The 15,696-nt window shown below is 46.7% G+C and overlaps 1 protein-coding gene across 1 annotated transcript in view; it reads left to right on the forward strand.

Moving 5' to 3' along the window:
• The first annotated feature begins 447 nt into the window (after positions 1–447).
• The window catches only part of DOK2 (docking protein 2), a 99,022-nt gene continuing 83,773 nt past the window's right edge, over positions 448–15,696 (forward strand). The window contains exon 1 of the mRNA XM_063931826.1: positions 448–965. Coding sequence (XP_063787896.1) covers positions 903–965 — 63 coding nt within the window. The 5' untranslated portion in view covers positions 448–902. The remainder of the gene's footprint in view (positions 966–15,696) is intronic.

Here is a 15,696-nt window from a genome sequence, read left to right on the forward strand (position 1 = left end):
AGTGCGGAAAATCACAGATGTGGCCACTTTGCCTGCTACTGTGACGCTGGCCCCTCTGCGGATGAGTTACACCTTTATGTGCACCAAGGCATACTCCTCATTTGATGGGAGGTCTTTAAGAGTGTGAGTAAAGGGCAAGAATGCACTTTGATAACAAGTGACTGACCAAAACTGGTGCTAAGGTGCAGAACGGTGGCATTTGCATGATCAAGCACAGGTCGTAAAAACCTGTCCATTGTTGGCATACAACGTGCAGTATGGCGTGCCTAACAGACATCCCCGCACACACAAGCTAAACTAAATAGATGAACTTGCTGCAAACAGACAGATGTTTATATATAGACACTCATAGAGACACACTTATGACAGTGTAGATTTCACAGCGGAAGCGTGTACAAGGAAGGGAGGAACTGACAAAAAGACAGAAGCAACCTGCTGCATTAAAAATACTGCATGCAAGAGGAAGATAATGGGAGAGAGAAGGCAAAAAAAGAGACTGCAAGAGAAAGGCTGCTGAGTGACAAATGAGAGAGAGCGAAAAAAAGAGACAGACTGTGAGGTTGAAAGAGGGCAAAAAGTTTTACAAAACAAAACGAAAAAATCTAGGAGATCCGGGACCTGTGAGACAGATGCAGAAGTGGAGAGGGAGGAGAGTGCGGTGGTGATTACGAGTGGGGCACAATTTGTAAGGGGACAGTAATGATGAGTAGGGGCAGTTTTAGTGGAAGAGGTACGTTAAAATATAAATTTGTAAAAGAAAATTAAGAGGTCAGAGAGCACTACTAGTGGACAGTGCCGGGTGTGGAGAGACGGTTACTATAGAGTCCAATAAAAGACGAGAGCGTCAGGAGATACTGTAGGTGGAGGTCAGAGTGTTGTTAGGTAAGAAAGTAGAGTAGGTGATGGAAGTGGGTTTAGTGAAACAGGGACCTCTGTACTTGCAACACCAGCAGCGATTTGGAAAGGTGAGTGGAACACAAAGCTTTGTATTTTCTATAAACTCATTTCACTTTTGTCCCTGTTGTTTTGTCATATGACTTAGTTATTTTGCAGCTGTTGGATAACTTTACTAGGATTTCTATGGCAATGTGGCAGCTTTATCAGATCTTGTCATCATGTGTGTGCTGAAACTGGATAAATAATATTCGGCTTACCGTGCAAAATATTAAAATGATATGTAAAAGGTGAGGCCAGGGCAATCATTTCCTAGTATTCATAGGTATAGATAAAGAGTTTCTGATCACCCAAAAATAAAGCAAACACTGCAGCTAAAAGTGAAAAACTAATGACACTTACCACTAAAAACGTGAAATATTAAGTAGCTGTTTACTTCCCTTGTTTGGCACTCTGTTGTAATTTTTTTTCATTGAACTAAAATTCATACAAAAAAATGTACAAAACTGACATCTATTTATATGAAAGGCGCTACATAAACACTACTGGAGGTAAGAGCATTGTAATCCCACTGAACATCTTATTGTAGAATATTGGGACTTTGGTGTTTTAGTTTATTTTTTATTCACCATATCCAAAAAAATTTTCTCACGGGTGTATTTATCAATGAGGTTATACACTGTTCAGCTTCAGCTGTATTCAGCTTCAATTGCAAAATTGGCAAATCGCAAATCGGGCGTCTGCTCTGCAACCGCATCGTGTGTGTATGAAGGCCGAACCGTGATCGCACAGTGATCGCAGGCCCAGCAAGGTGCATTGGTGGGCGTCTTTTACATTTTTCGGCGGCACTTCACATGTTTTTTTTAGTGGATCCAACCTTAATAAGGTCCTATGTCAGTTTTTTTTGTGATTTTTAGTTTAAAGAAAGTTACGTAAGAAGAATATAATATCACAAAGTCAAGGGAAGTAAAAATCTATTAAAAAGACAGAGATTCGTCTTCAGCCCCGAATTGAACACCTTCTTGGACGTTGTGTCATCTCCTACTTTCAGTTGGACGCCACACTATTTACTAGATTCATCATTCGTACAGTAACATCATGGATATTGATGAACCCATTAATACTATTTATATGATGGGCAGTACTGGGCCTTACTTCAATATGTCATGTTTTCACAGCACATCAGTGTCGGACTGGGACATGAAGGGCCCACCGGCGAAATGCAGTGGTAGGGGCCCATGCTTAGAGGCTTGGCTATCCATTAGAGAGTGCATAGTCTGGGCCCCTTGATAGATAAATATATATAGTAAATACTGCTAGTGCATGCATGATAAATAATACACCATAGAACTTTGCAGTTTAATGTAACATACAATATGGATCATGTATAATTCAAGTGCACAATCTGGAACCCAGGGGCAAACGCAGGATTTTTATAGGGGGGGTTTCCAAATTTATATATATATATATATATATATATATATACTTACACAAAAATGATAGGTAGGTAGATAGATGGATAGATAGATAGATAGAATATCTCACAGAGCCAGAGAGAGCGGGGAGAAAAGAGAGAGACATGGGGAAGAGAGAGAGAGGCATGGGCACAGAGAGAGAGACATGGGGGAGAGACAGAGGCATGGCAGAGAGAGAGAGAGGGGCCGTGGGGAATAGAGAGGAGCATTGAGAGAGAGAGAGCAAGAGAGGCATGGAGAGAAAGAGAGGTTCTGAAGATGAGGGTGGTGGTTAGGGTGGTATTGTACTGTGAGGCTAGGGGATAGGGCTGGTAAGCTTATTACCCACCAACGAAGCCAGTGCCTGAAGCATGTGCTCCATACACTCTACCACATTTTGAGACAGGCTGGGAGTATTAGTAGTGAGGATTAGGGGAAGGATGGGAGTAGTAGTGGAAAGTAAGAGGCAGGATGGAAGTAGTAGCGGGAAGCAGGGGAAAGCTCGGTATAGTAGTCATAAGGAAGGATGGGAGTAGTAGAGCAGAGAAGGGTGCAGGCTGGGAGTAGCAGTGGCGGGAGAATGAGAGATGTTGGGGTGAGAGACAGGGGCGGATCCAGAAGAAAATGATAGGGGGGGCACCATGGAAGGGGAAGTACATTTGCGTGCGGCTTCGGTGCATGTGAGGTGGCGCTTCTTATACAATGCCCACAGTTGTAGCGCTCATTATGCAATGTCCACTGTACTGGTAGTGCCCCTTATATAGACCCCATAGTAGTGGTGCCCCTTATGCAATGCCCGTATTGCCCCCAGTAGTAATGTTGCCTGTAGTAATGACCGCAGTCATTTAGTGAGTGTGGCCAATTAAAATGAGACGTGATACACAGACATATGCCCCCAATAGTGCAGTGCCAAATCCACAATTGCACCCACAGTGCCAGATCCACAATTGCCCCCACAGTGCCAGATACACAAATGCCCCCACAGTGCCAGATCCAAAAATGCCCCCACAGTGCCAGATCCACAAATGCCCCCACAGTGCCAGATCCAAACATGCCCCCACGGTGCCAGATCCAAAAATGCCCCTACAGTGCCAGATCCAAAAATGCCCCTACAGTGCCAGATCCAAAAATGCCCCCACAGTGTCAGGTATACAAATGCCCTCACAGTGCCAGGTAAGCAATTGCCCTCACAGTGCCAGGTAAACAATTGCCCCCACAGTGCCAGGTATACAAATGCCCCCACAGCAGGTATACTATACAAATGCCCCCACAGCAGTTCTGCAGCTGCTTACCGCTGCTGCTTCTCTGCCGGCTCTGAAGGTGTCAGGAGGAGAGCGCGGCTATGTCTGGCGGCGTGTAGGACTTCAAACTAGCCGCCAGTTCGTGAGCCAATCAGAGCTCGCGGACTGGCGGCTCCTGATTGGCTGCCGGTCCGCGAGCTCTGATTGGCTCACGAACCGGCGGCTGGTTTGAAGTCCGCAACACGCCGCCAGACAGCCGCGCTCTCCTCCTGACAGCTGAGACACGCTGCCGCTGGACTGAGCGGCAGCGTGTCTCAGTGACACAAGCGGAGGGGGGGGACGGATGGGGCCACAAATGACAGGGGGGGCACGGGCCCGAGTGCCCCCCCCCTGGATCCGCCACTGGTGAGAGAGACATGGGGATAGAAAGTGAGATGTGGGAATAGAGAGTGAGACGGGGGGAGAGGTAGAGTGAGATATCGGGGAGATAGGGAGAGACAAGGGACTAATAGGGGATTGATAAGCGACACAGAGGAATAAAACCTGCAAGGCTCCATTATCTACTGTAGACAATAAAATAATCCCCATTTTCAGTGTGTGCCACAGGGTTACGATACTTACCAGCTTGCTCACTGCTTCCAGTCACACAGCATGAATGGCCTTCATAGAGTAGGAGCAGGTCCTGCAGCATGCTTCCACCGCACTGTTGTTGGGGGAGGAGCAACCAGTGAGGAAAGTAAGGGCTGTGCAGCTGTAACCATACATGCTGCACCGCACCGCTGCTGCTGCACAGCCCGATTAACTGAGGTTTCCAGCCCTTGCCTCATCTGCCCTATAAGTTCAGTGCCCTAAGTGTGGCTGCAGCGCTGTCACTACATGACTGCGGGTCACGGTGCTTTCACGGTCTGACAGCAGTCGCAGTGCTGTCAGACAGAGGCCGCGGCTACTAGTAAGGAGAGAGGGGTAAACAGGAAGTACCCCGGAAATCCAGCACAATGGCATACCGCCCAGCGCGCGCCTGCACGACCCAGCATGTGAGTGAGCACCCACCGCGATCAGTGCTCCGTCATGGGTACGGGGTACAGCATGTCTGAGTGGGAGCCGGGGAATGCACACTGCAGTTCCCCGTGTGATGCTACCAGTGTCTGCTACTCCGTGAGATAAAAAGCAAGAATAAAAATCGGTCAGTTGCGACTATATATTGGTATGCAGGGGGGGTTTCCCAGGTACTCGGAAACCCCCTCTGCGTGCGCGTATGGAACCTGATCCCTAGAGGATGGGGGTTCCCCCTCTACCCCTATGAGCCAGTCCGACCCTGCAGCACTACTTGGTGTAATTCAATTAGGTGAGAGTTTGGTCCCATGAGGCTAATTCACGGAAAATCTGGATCGTGCAATATATTTGCAATTCAATTCCAAACGTGTATTTCTTTTTCATTGTAAATGTGTCTGTTGTTGTGCGCACCCCCCAGAATAGGTGAAGAGGGGGAAAATCTTTATTGTGAGGTAAAAATGCCCGGACTTGCTTCAGAACCCCTTGGATTCCCCCCCCCCCCCCCCCCCTCCCTCAATGACTAATTAGGAATTTGGAAGTTTTCAGTTAGCTCAGAATGATAATTACATGTCATTCTTGTGGTGAAAACAAATTCAATGGCCTCAATGTACCACAAAATCAACTTTTTAGCTAGTTTATGCACCCCAAATTTACTTAAAGTATTTATTTCAACAAAAAATTATTGCTTTTCATCCTTTTTTTTATCTAAAATTACCCCCAAATCACCTTTTTTTTTTTCTAAATTTTTTGTTAAATCTTATTGTAATTAAACACAGTTCGTAATCAGTCATTTGAATCTATATGGTTCTGCTAACGAAGTTGTCACTTTTGGGGGGTCTAGGAAGGTCTCTCCACTTTTTCATGCTATTTTCCCAGTTCACTTTTTTTAAAAAATTTGCAAGAGTAGTGTGAACTGTCATTTCTAATTGAATTGTGTGAATTTTCGAGTTCGCGCATGAAGGTGAAGTGTGCAAGTTTCATGTCTTTTCCAAACTCGCACCTAATTGAATTCCCCCATATAGTGTTTGGGCACCAGGAGCCAGGATGTGACTCCGCAACACAGCTCTTGATCCATTGTGCAGAGCATTGAGTAGCACGCAGTGCAGTGTATACATGATGGGGAATACCTAACCCTGTATTCCTCACAGGATACAGAACTACTGGATCTAGGAAGGGGATAATTCTGAGTTGATCCAGAGCTGGATTAAGGCCTCGGGGGGCCTCGGGTACTTGAGACAGGGGGGCCCTAAGATTTAAAATTAAAATCATAGCGTCTTAAAATTACAATTAGGTTGTAAATTTGAAAGAATCTTTCAGACTAATCCATCTTAAATGGAATATTTATTATTATTGCATATTTTACACAAAAACAATAATATACAATATTTTTTAATCAAAGTTTTTTTAATACAGTTGTCGTAATCTAATTTATCCCTAGTTCCTAATAATACAAGTAGATATAATACAACCCAGAGAAATAAAATGAAACATAATGGTGCGACCACTGGACGGTACTGACTGTCCGCTAAGGCATAACCCTAAGTCCTAGCTGCCGTTGCATCCTATCGTTACTTACACTTCCCCAACCTATCCTTAGGATATAGAGAGGAGACAGATCTCCAGTGGTATGCCAGTCCCACTCTCCCGGCGCTTATATATATAAATTAATTTTTCTATATATAAATACAACCAGTGTAGGCAAACAGCAGCGTATGTTTTGAGACTTGGTTAGAGTCTCTAGCATAAACTAAACAAAAAAAATCTATAAAACATCGCGCTTTAAAGATATAGTGTAAATTATCAATGTAACAATAAAACTTAGTTTTGAAAAAATGGCTGTGAAGTAGTCAGAAATGAGGTTGGGAGACTGTTTATGAATAATAAGAAAAGTACATTTTATTTATACCAAATAATCCACCATGTGGAGAATAAAATAAATATATATAGTTTTAAGAAAGCATCAATTTAGTTAATGTATTCCAAAATGCATGGTTGGCTGTTATACCAACTCTAATTTAAAAGCTGTGTTATAATTCGGTAAATACTTAAGTGTCCTCTTAGGAAACAATGTATATCAGTAATTGCACTCCTTTGCACGTTCCACACAAATAGGCTGATGGCTTTCAGTGCCGGCGTCCCGGCCACAGTTTATAATTCAGGGTGAACTGAAGACCGCTGCCTATAATTCTCACAAATGTGAATAGGTCATCCCTCCTTTCCCGGTGGTGAGGCTATCACCGCTCGGGCGTGATGTAACGTGTGTCCGTGTAACGGATAGGAACAAGGGACTCACCCGTCTCTCCGCTGTGATGTTCACTGCCGTCTACCCTCTCCCGGTGGTGAGGCCGTCACCGTCCCGGGTGATGTGATCGGAGGGTTCGTGGTTGTTACCCGCAGGGATCCCGCCGTCTGCACTTTGCAGCGCGATGGTATTAGCTGACAGGCTGACAGGCGGGTTATTACCAACGGTAATGCAGGAAAGAGCCCTTTGATGATGATAGGCAGCGGGGCCTCTGCAAGCTATTTTCCAAAGCCAAATAAGTTCTAACGTGGTGTACCAGTGCACTGCTGATTATTCAATGGTGTTAACGCGTTTCGTCCCACAATGCCTTGGGACTTCCTCAGGAATACCATTTAGTTAGAGTGTTCCTCTTTTATAACTAGCAGTGATCTCTAATCAATTACAGCTGTTCACAGCTGTAATTGATTAGAGATCACTGCTAGTTATAAAAGAGGAACACTCTAACTAAATGGTATTCCTGAGGAAGTCCCAAGGCATTGTGGGACGAAACGCGTTGACACCATTGAATAATCAGCAGTGCACTGGTCCACCACGTTAGAACTTATTTGGCTTTGGAAAATAGCTTGCAGAGGCCCCGCTGCCTATCATCATCAAAGGGCTCTTTCCTGCATTACCGTTGGTAATAACCCGCCTGTCAGCCTGTCAGCTAATACCATCACGCTGCAAAGTGCAGACGGCGGGATCCCTGCGGGTAACAACCACGAACCCTCCGATCACATCACCCGGGGCGGTGACGGCCTCACCACCGGGAGAGGGGAGACGGCAGTGAACATCACAGCGGAGAGACGGGTGAGTCCCTTGATCCTATCCGTTACACGGACACACGTTACATCACGCCCGGGGCGGTGATAGCCTCACCACCGGGAAAGGAGGGATGACCTATTCACATTTGTGAGAATTATAGGCAGCGGTCTTCAGTTCACCCTGAATTATAAACTGTGGCCGGGACGCCGGCACTGAAAGCCATCAGCCTATTTGTGTGGAACGTGCAAAGGAGTGCAATTACTGATATACATTGTTTCCTAAGAGGACACTTTAGTATTTACCGAATTATAACACAGCTTTTAAATTAGAGTTGGTATAACAGCCAACCATGCATTTTGGAATACATTAACTAAATTGATGCTTTCTTAAAACTATATATATGTTTATTTTATTCTCCAGATGGTGGATTATTTGGTATAAATAAAATGTACTTTTCTTATTATTCATAAACAGTCTCCCAACCTCATTTCTGACTACTTCACAGCCATTTTTTCAAAACTAATTTTTATTGTTACATTGATAATTTACACTATATCTTTAAAGCGCGATGTTTTATAGATCTTTTTTTCCCAACCTATCCTTGACCTAGTGGCGGAACCAGAGAGTGGTGTGCCTTGGTGCAAAATTCACATTACACCACACAGTATGAGTCAAAATGAACATTTCACCACACGATATGAAACGAAATTCACATTACATCACATGGTATAAGCCAAAATTCACATTAGGCCACATGGTATAAGCCAAAAATCACATTACGCCACATGGTATAAGCCAAAAATCACATTACGTCACATGGTATAAGACAAAATTCACATTACGTAACATGGTATGAGCCAAAATTTACATTACGCCACACAGTATGAGACAAAATTGACATTACGCCACACAGTATGAGACAAAATGTACATTGCGCCACACACCAAGAGATAAAATTCACATTATGCCACACTGTATGAGCCGCAATTCACATTACGCCACACTGTATGAGCCGCAATTCACATTACGCCACACTGTATGAGCCGCACTTCACATTACGCCACACTGTATGAGCCGCAATTCACATTACGTCACACGGTATGAGGCAAAATTTGCATTACGCCACGTGCGAATGAGCGGCTGCGGCCTGGCCTGAATAGACCCCATAGTACCCTCCAAACATATTATATAATACACAGTGCCCCCAAACACATTATGTGACACATGGTGCCCCTCCAAATACATTATATAACACACATTATACATTACTTGTGGGTGCAGTCCTGTTCACATGTGTGTTCCAATAGCAGGTGCTGCTGACAAATGTACCCTCTACTGCCCCTGCAGCGGCATGTCTGTCGCCGGGCATGCTGACCGGGCATAGAGGGCGAGTGTAGAGAGGGAAGGGTCGGGTGGATGACGGGCGTGGGTGTAGAGAGCGGGCGTGCACGCAGGAAGTCTGTGCGGGCGGATGGCCTTAGAGAGCGGGCTGTCAGTGCTGCCGGGCGTAGAGCGTGTGCGGGCGTACAGTGTAGTCACAGTCAGGAATAGAACTGCACGCTCAGTAATGAGTCAGCTACAGGCGTGTGTGAGGGGGGTGCTGGACATTAGGGGTTACCTGTGTGCACCAAGCACCCCCCTGTGCGCACGCCTATGATAAATATGTCTATAATACATATATATATATATATATATATATATATTATATATACACACACATATATATATATATATATATATACACACAACACACATTTATATATTCACACACATTATGTATATATATATATATATATACACACACACATACACACACATACACACGTGTGTATATATATATATATATATACACACACACACATATTTATATATACACATATATATATACATATATATATATTAAAACCCAGAACATACTGTAATGCAGCCTTACGTTCTGAGTGCTGGGCTGGCTCCGGCCTCCACGGAGTCCACGCGCAGCTGTCCTCTCTCCTCCTTCCCTGCAGCCTGCGCGCCCAGCGGCAGCCAATGTCTGAGCCGCAGGCTGCTGCTCCTCATGTTATTGGACAGCTGAGCCGTCGCTCAGCTGTCCTTCCATCACACAGGCAGTGAAGTCAGTGGAGCCGCCGCCGGGAGCCATAGCCGCCAGGGACAGCAATCGCTGAGCTGCCGTGCCGCTGCGTGTGGCACCGGCTCCCGGGAGTGCAGCGCAATACCGCAGATCAAATCTCTGTTCCGATCTGCGGCGGCGACGGGGGGCCCTTTGAAAAAAGGGGGCCCAGGGTACTTATCCCCGGGACCCCCCTCTTAATCCGGCTCTGAGTTGATCGCAGCAGGAACTTTGTTAGCAGTTGGGCAAACCATGTGCACTGCAGGGGGGGCAGATATAACATGTGCAGAGAGAGAGTTAGATTTGGGTGGGGTTGTGTTCAATCTGAAATCTAAATTGCAGTGTAAAAATAAAGTAGCCAGTATTTACCCTGCACAGAAACAATATAACCCACCCAAATCTAACTCTCATTGCACATGTTATATCTGCTCCCCCCCTGCAGTGCATATTTTTGCCCAACTGCTAACAAATTTGCTGCTGCAATCAAATCTGAATTACCGCCATTGCCCATAGCAACCAATCAGATTCTAGGGGGTAAATTTACTAAGATGGGAGTTCTATTTAAGATGGGATGTTGCCCATAGCAACCAATCAGATTCCAGGTATTATCTTCTAGAAGGTGCTAGATGAATGAGAAGTAGAATCTGATTGGTTGCTATGGACAACATCCCATCTTAAATAGAACTCCCATCTTAGTAAAGTTACCCCTAGCTATTATCTTCTTGAAGGTGCTACACAAGTGATAAGTAGAATCTTATTGGTTGCTAAAGGCGATATCTCCACTACTGAAACCCCACACTTTAGTAAATATACCCCTCAGTCTCTGTCCACAACATTACAATAACTCTTGTTTAAACCCCCCCCCCCCCCCCCCCTCAAAAAAAAAAACTGAAGTTGACTGAGGAGTGTTTGCACAGAACGCCTTGGTCAGGGGTGAGTTAGTGGTCTGCACAGAAGGCAGATGTGGGACAGAAAGCATGAGTTATGCAAGTCTACTTCCCTAGCACAGTTATCTTACTCTCATACAGATATAGGCCTTTGCCAGCAGCAGCTGCAGCCGTTCTCCGCAAAACTCAGTACAACTTTCAAGAATAATTTGCATGTAACACATCTGGCGACATGATTGCAGTACAATTATTTAGCAGTGTAAATATTGTATGAATGCAATGTAAGGATAGGCTCTGAGGGCTGCACCCTGCAAGCAAGTGCAATACAGTGTGCACTGAGAGCTGCAAGCAGAACAAGATAAATATAGAATAGAGTGACAACTGCATGCAATGTGAGATTGCTCATGTAGAGCAAAAGATAAGTTACTCTGCAGACTGAGAATTGCATGTAGCATGCAGAACAAGAGATATGTTACTCAATAGACTGAGAATTGCATGTAGCATGCAGAACAAGAGCGGTGGGCATAGACAAACGCAGGGGGGTTTCCGGTTACCCAGAACACCCCCCCCCCCCTCCCCTTGGCAAGTGGCAAATTATGACAACATCAGCAATGGAATATAATACGATTACTAGAGCTGCCACCACATCATGCAGAGCTACTGCACATGCTCACTGGTAGCAGCTTTTTCTACCAAGATTGCTGGGTGTGTGGTTCTGAGCCCTCATTCAGTTCACTGGACCAAAGAGCAGCTTCCAAAAAGAAGAGGCAGGAGCCTTACCATGCGGTGGGGGAATGTGTGCTTAGAAAGTGCAGTACTAGTTCCATAATGTATGTGCCTTTATTATAGTATGTTTAACCTTTTCCTGACCACTTATACTATTTATATAATTTGAATATGTTTGATACAGCCTATACTATAGATCATCTATAATGTTCCGCAGAGTGGGATATTTGAAGACTGCATTTGGAAACCCCCTCTAGAAATCCTGCTTTTGCCACTGGTGGGACTGCTCAGATGCCTGATTCTGAGTCAGATGCAACATTTCTGCATTTGCCCTATGCTGGCCAGATGCAAGAGATCCGCCAGACACAGGCTTCCCTTCCCTATACTTGTGACACAGAGTAGCGTGTTAATCTTTCTACACGCCCGCAACACCACAATGACACCCCTACAAGACAGATCTCTTCCGTGGGTCCACAGCATTGCAGCTCATAAACGCTCATTACCCGCAAAAAGAGATCTGGACAAGACCTGTCCGACTCAGAATCGTCCAGAAATATGCAAAAAAGTGTAAATGTACTTCTGTGCATGAGCAGTTTGTTAGAACTTGCTGTTTGAGGTTGTACAAGGAGCTGCACAAACTCAGAACCCAGCCCTGAGCGCTCAGTGACAGTGTGGCCGGAGAGACTAACCAGCCACACGTGTAATGGCGGCCGCAGCACTGAAGGGGTTAACCCCTAGTGCCCGTCGCCATTAGGAAGACAAAGGGCGCTTGGCGCCACTTTTAAACTGTGCACTGGTGCTAGGCGCCATCTTTAAATGTATTGTGGGTGCTAGGCATCGGGTATTTAAAAATATATTTAATACTGTGTTTTCACCATGTTATAGTTAATGCTCTAGGCACAGTTGTAGGATTGCACATTTACAATGCAGCAAATGCCAGCACTTAGAAGGAATGTGTAAGCTGTATTGGTTTTAAAATGCATTTACGTTTGAGGACAAATGGCCTTGGAAGCTTCTCACCTAGGAATTGAGATGCTGATGACCCTGGCACCTGGAAAGGGGTGTATGGACAAGCCATTTCTTTGAGATTGAGATGTGTCTCTGTGTAACTTTATATACACATGCAGGTGAAAGGATTTGTTTGCTGTCTGAATATTGTGTGAACTGGTTTTGCATGGAGACACAAGTTGCTGCTAAATCAGATTGTGTTTTATGAATGCAAACTAGTGGGTTTCGTTTACCAACAGTTTGATGTAAGATTTCTTAGGCTGCATTATGTGTGATGCAGATTATGTTTAATTTACAGTATAAGAAGAACGTTGTCTATGTGTGAGAGGGTGAATGCAATTGAAATGCAAGTTACATTTACATTTGTGAAAGAGACAGGGACATGGTAATCAGATTGTGTTTGGGAAAGCACACTGGTTTGGTTATTTATGAAGAGGAGCAGGAATGTGCTTTATCTAATTCTTAACTTTTGAAATGTAACTTGTATTTATTTATATTTTCTGCGATAACCTGATTGGTTGGATAAGACAGGGAGGGCTTACCCCCCTGTGGTACTGTGTGTAAAATTGACATAAAAAGGAGGCCTGCGTGCCTCCAGAGGGTATTGTACCATCTTCATTCTGCTGGAACATCTTGCTGTATGCTGTTGCCCCTAGCAATAGGGAAGAGTCTTTTTTAAGACTATTATTGAGCAAATAAACATCATCTGCCTCAAGAAGATTGCTTCATCTTGTGACCTACAGGGTTATGCCAAACATAGCCCCGTCCTCCGGCTGTCCAGGGAAGCACCTAGCGTCTCCAGGTTCCGCCTTCCGCCAGCTACCGGTAGCGGCCTAGTCAGGTGACTAGTGGGGATTCGTCAATACCACACAGGTGTGGTAAGGCAGTGTGTCGGCACATGCAGAGCAGAACCGTGGTTCCAAATGCCATGGCAGGTTAGGAGTTTGGTGGTGGCAGCATAAACCCGCCCACAGCGCAGTGGGTGGAGTCAGTAACAGGCGGTTACTAACGGTAAGCAGGAATCCCCTATGTGGCCAGGTCCCGTGTGACCTAACCTTCCATTCTGTGCACTGGGGACAGGAAACGAAAGCGGTGAGTGCTTTCGTACGGAACCGTCCTGTCACAGAAATTGGTGGCATAGCGGTGGGATAATCCCAGGCGGCTTTTCGGTCACCCGATTGGAGAAGCCGAGTTACTCAGGAGAGGAGTAACTGCAGCGCAGGAGAACGCACAAGATGACGGACTTCAGCGGAACATCTAAGGGCGATCTGGAGATCGTGTGCCAGGAGAAGGGTGTGGATATCCCTTTCAACGCGTCCAGAAGCGCCATGAAGGCGGCGCTCGTGAGCTTAGAGGAGTCCCATCGGGCGGAGGTGGAGAGCACTGATGGCGTCAGCATCGCAGAGGACGGCCCACCAGTGGACCTTCGTACGGAACCGGTGAGACCCACAAGCCCCGCCCCTTCTAGCAGCAGCCATGATTCACCAGCAATCCCTAGCAGGGCCAGGATCCCGACGTCCCAGGGGGGGGCGGCCCGGATACCCTAGCAGATCGGATAGCGGAATTGGGGGAAAGGGCAACGGAGCAAGAGCACTTGATCATCATCCAGATGTGGCGTGATGAGCGGGCACCACAGGCCGTGGTAGCCCGGGAGCCGTTGTCAGCTGCTGTACACAGATCGGGACGCATTCAGTTTGCCAAGTTTGCAGACAGTGATGGGGACATTGATGGACATTTACAAGTTTTTGAAAGGACTTGTAAACTACATGATTTACCCAAGTCGGAGTGGGTGAGACACCTTGTGCCCACTCTGCATGGAGAGGCCTTGGAGGCCTATCGAGAAGTGGCCACGGAGGACTGTGGGGATTACGACGAAGTTGCGAAGGCCCTCCTCCAGCGATTCTTCATCACTCCAGAGTCTTACAGGAAGAAGTTCAGAGACTTGCCCAAGAATCCTAGCAGCACCCATGAGCAGTTCGCCACCCAGCTGCGGCAGTACGTGGTGAAGTGGGTGAAGGATTCGGAAAGCTCTACATGGGATGTCCTGATTGACCTGATCTGCAGGGAGCAGTTCTACCGCAGGTGCGCCCCAGAAGTGAAGGAGTGGGTGCTAGACCGGGAGTCACCCAGCTTAAAGATGGCTGCCCAGTTAGCAGACAAGTATGTGGCAATTCGGCCACAGGGGCAGAAGCGCCCAGCCAGCAGCCAGCTCCAAAAGACTGTACCACCAAGGGGACCCCCCTCTTCAGCTCATCACCCCCAAAGACAAGCATCTTCCAACCCGGGTGCTCTTGGCCAGCAACCGCACCGCAGCGTCCCTGCAACTGATCAGAGATCATCGGTGCCACGACTGGAGAAGAAGTGCTACGGCTTTGGGAAAATCGGACATCTGAGGATGAACTGTCCTGCATCCCAAGTACCCCAGACTCGTGCCCCAAATCCGAGTGCTGGAGCCCGGATCGCTTGTTTGACTAGAGGAGATGAGCCTACAGAGACTGTTCACCCTCAAGTCAGTCCGATGGAGTGTGGCGGGAAACAGGTGCACTCTGCGGAGAGAGTCACCTGCATGGCCGAACAGCCCCTACACAATATGTGGAGGTACCTGCAGCCGGTCCACGTGGGACCCCTGCAGGGGGGAGGCCTAAGAGACTCTGGGGCCTCAATCACTGTGGTGAGCCCCCACCTTATAGATCCTGCTGCAGTATTGCAGGGTCGCACTGCCAAGGTCACCCTGGCAGATGGAATGGAGAAAGAGGTTCCCATGGCAAGAGTCTACCTGGACTGGGGAGCTGGACCAGAGTTGCGAGAAGTTGCTGTCATGGATGGTCTCCCAACTGATGTGGTCCTAGGAACTGATCTGGGTGGTGGGATCGTCACCACGTTTGCTGGCGCCATTCCCCGGAGTCAAGTTCCACAACCACCGTTGACATCAGCTACTCCAGCACAGCCCAGCCCAGAGGAAAAGACTACAGCTGCTAGACAACTGCCAGCACAGCCAACCACAGCATCAACCAGCCCAGAGGAAAAGATTACAGCGGCTAGATCGGCACATCGACCCCGCATGCCTTTTGCCTCTGGTATGCCTACGTCCCTTAGCAACGCAGAGGATGTTGGTTCCAGCTCGTTTGATCCTGTGGGGGTGCCCAATGATGCTCCTGACCCAAGTGGTTTGCCAACTCCGGCGGTGAGTATGAGAAACCACACTGACTTTTCCATGACTGACCCCTACCAGACTGACCCTAGTAGTCTCCACCTAGATCCCCCTGTAGTGTGTCCC

This window comes from Pseudophryne corroboree, chromosome 6, assembly GCF_028390025.1.
Source record: "Pseudophryne corroboree isolate aPseCor3 chromosome 6, aPseCor3.hap2, whole genome shotgun sequence".
NCBI lineage: Eukaryota > Metazoa > Chordata > Amphibia > Anura > Myobatrachidae > Pseudophryne > Pseudophryne corroboree.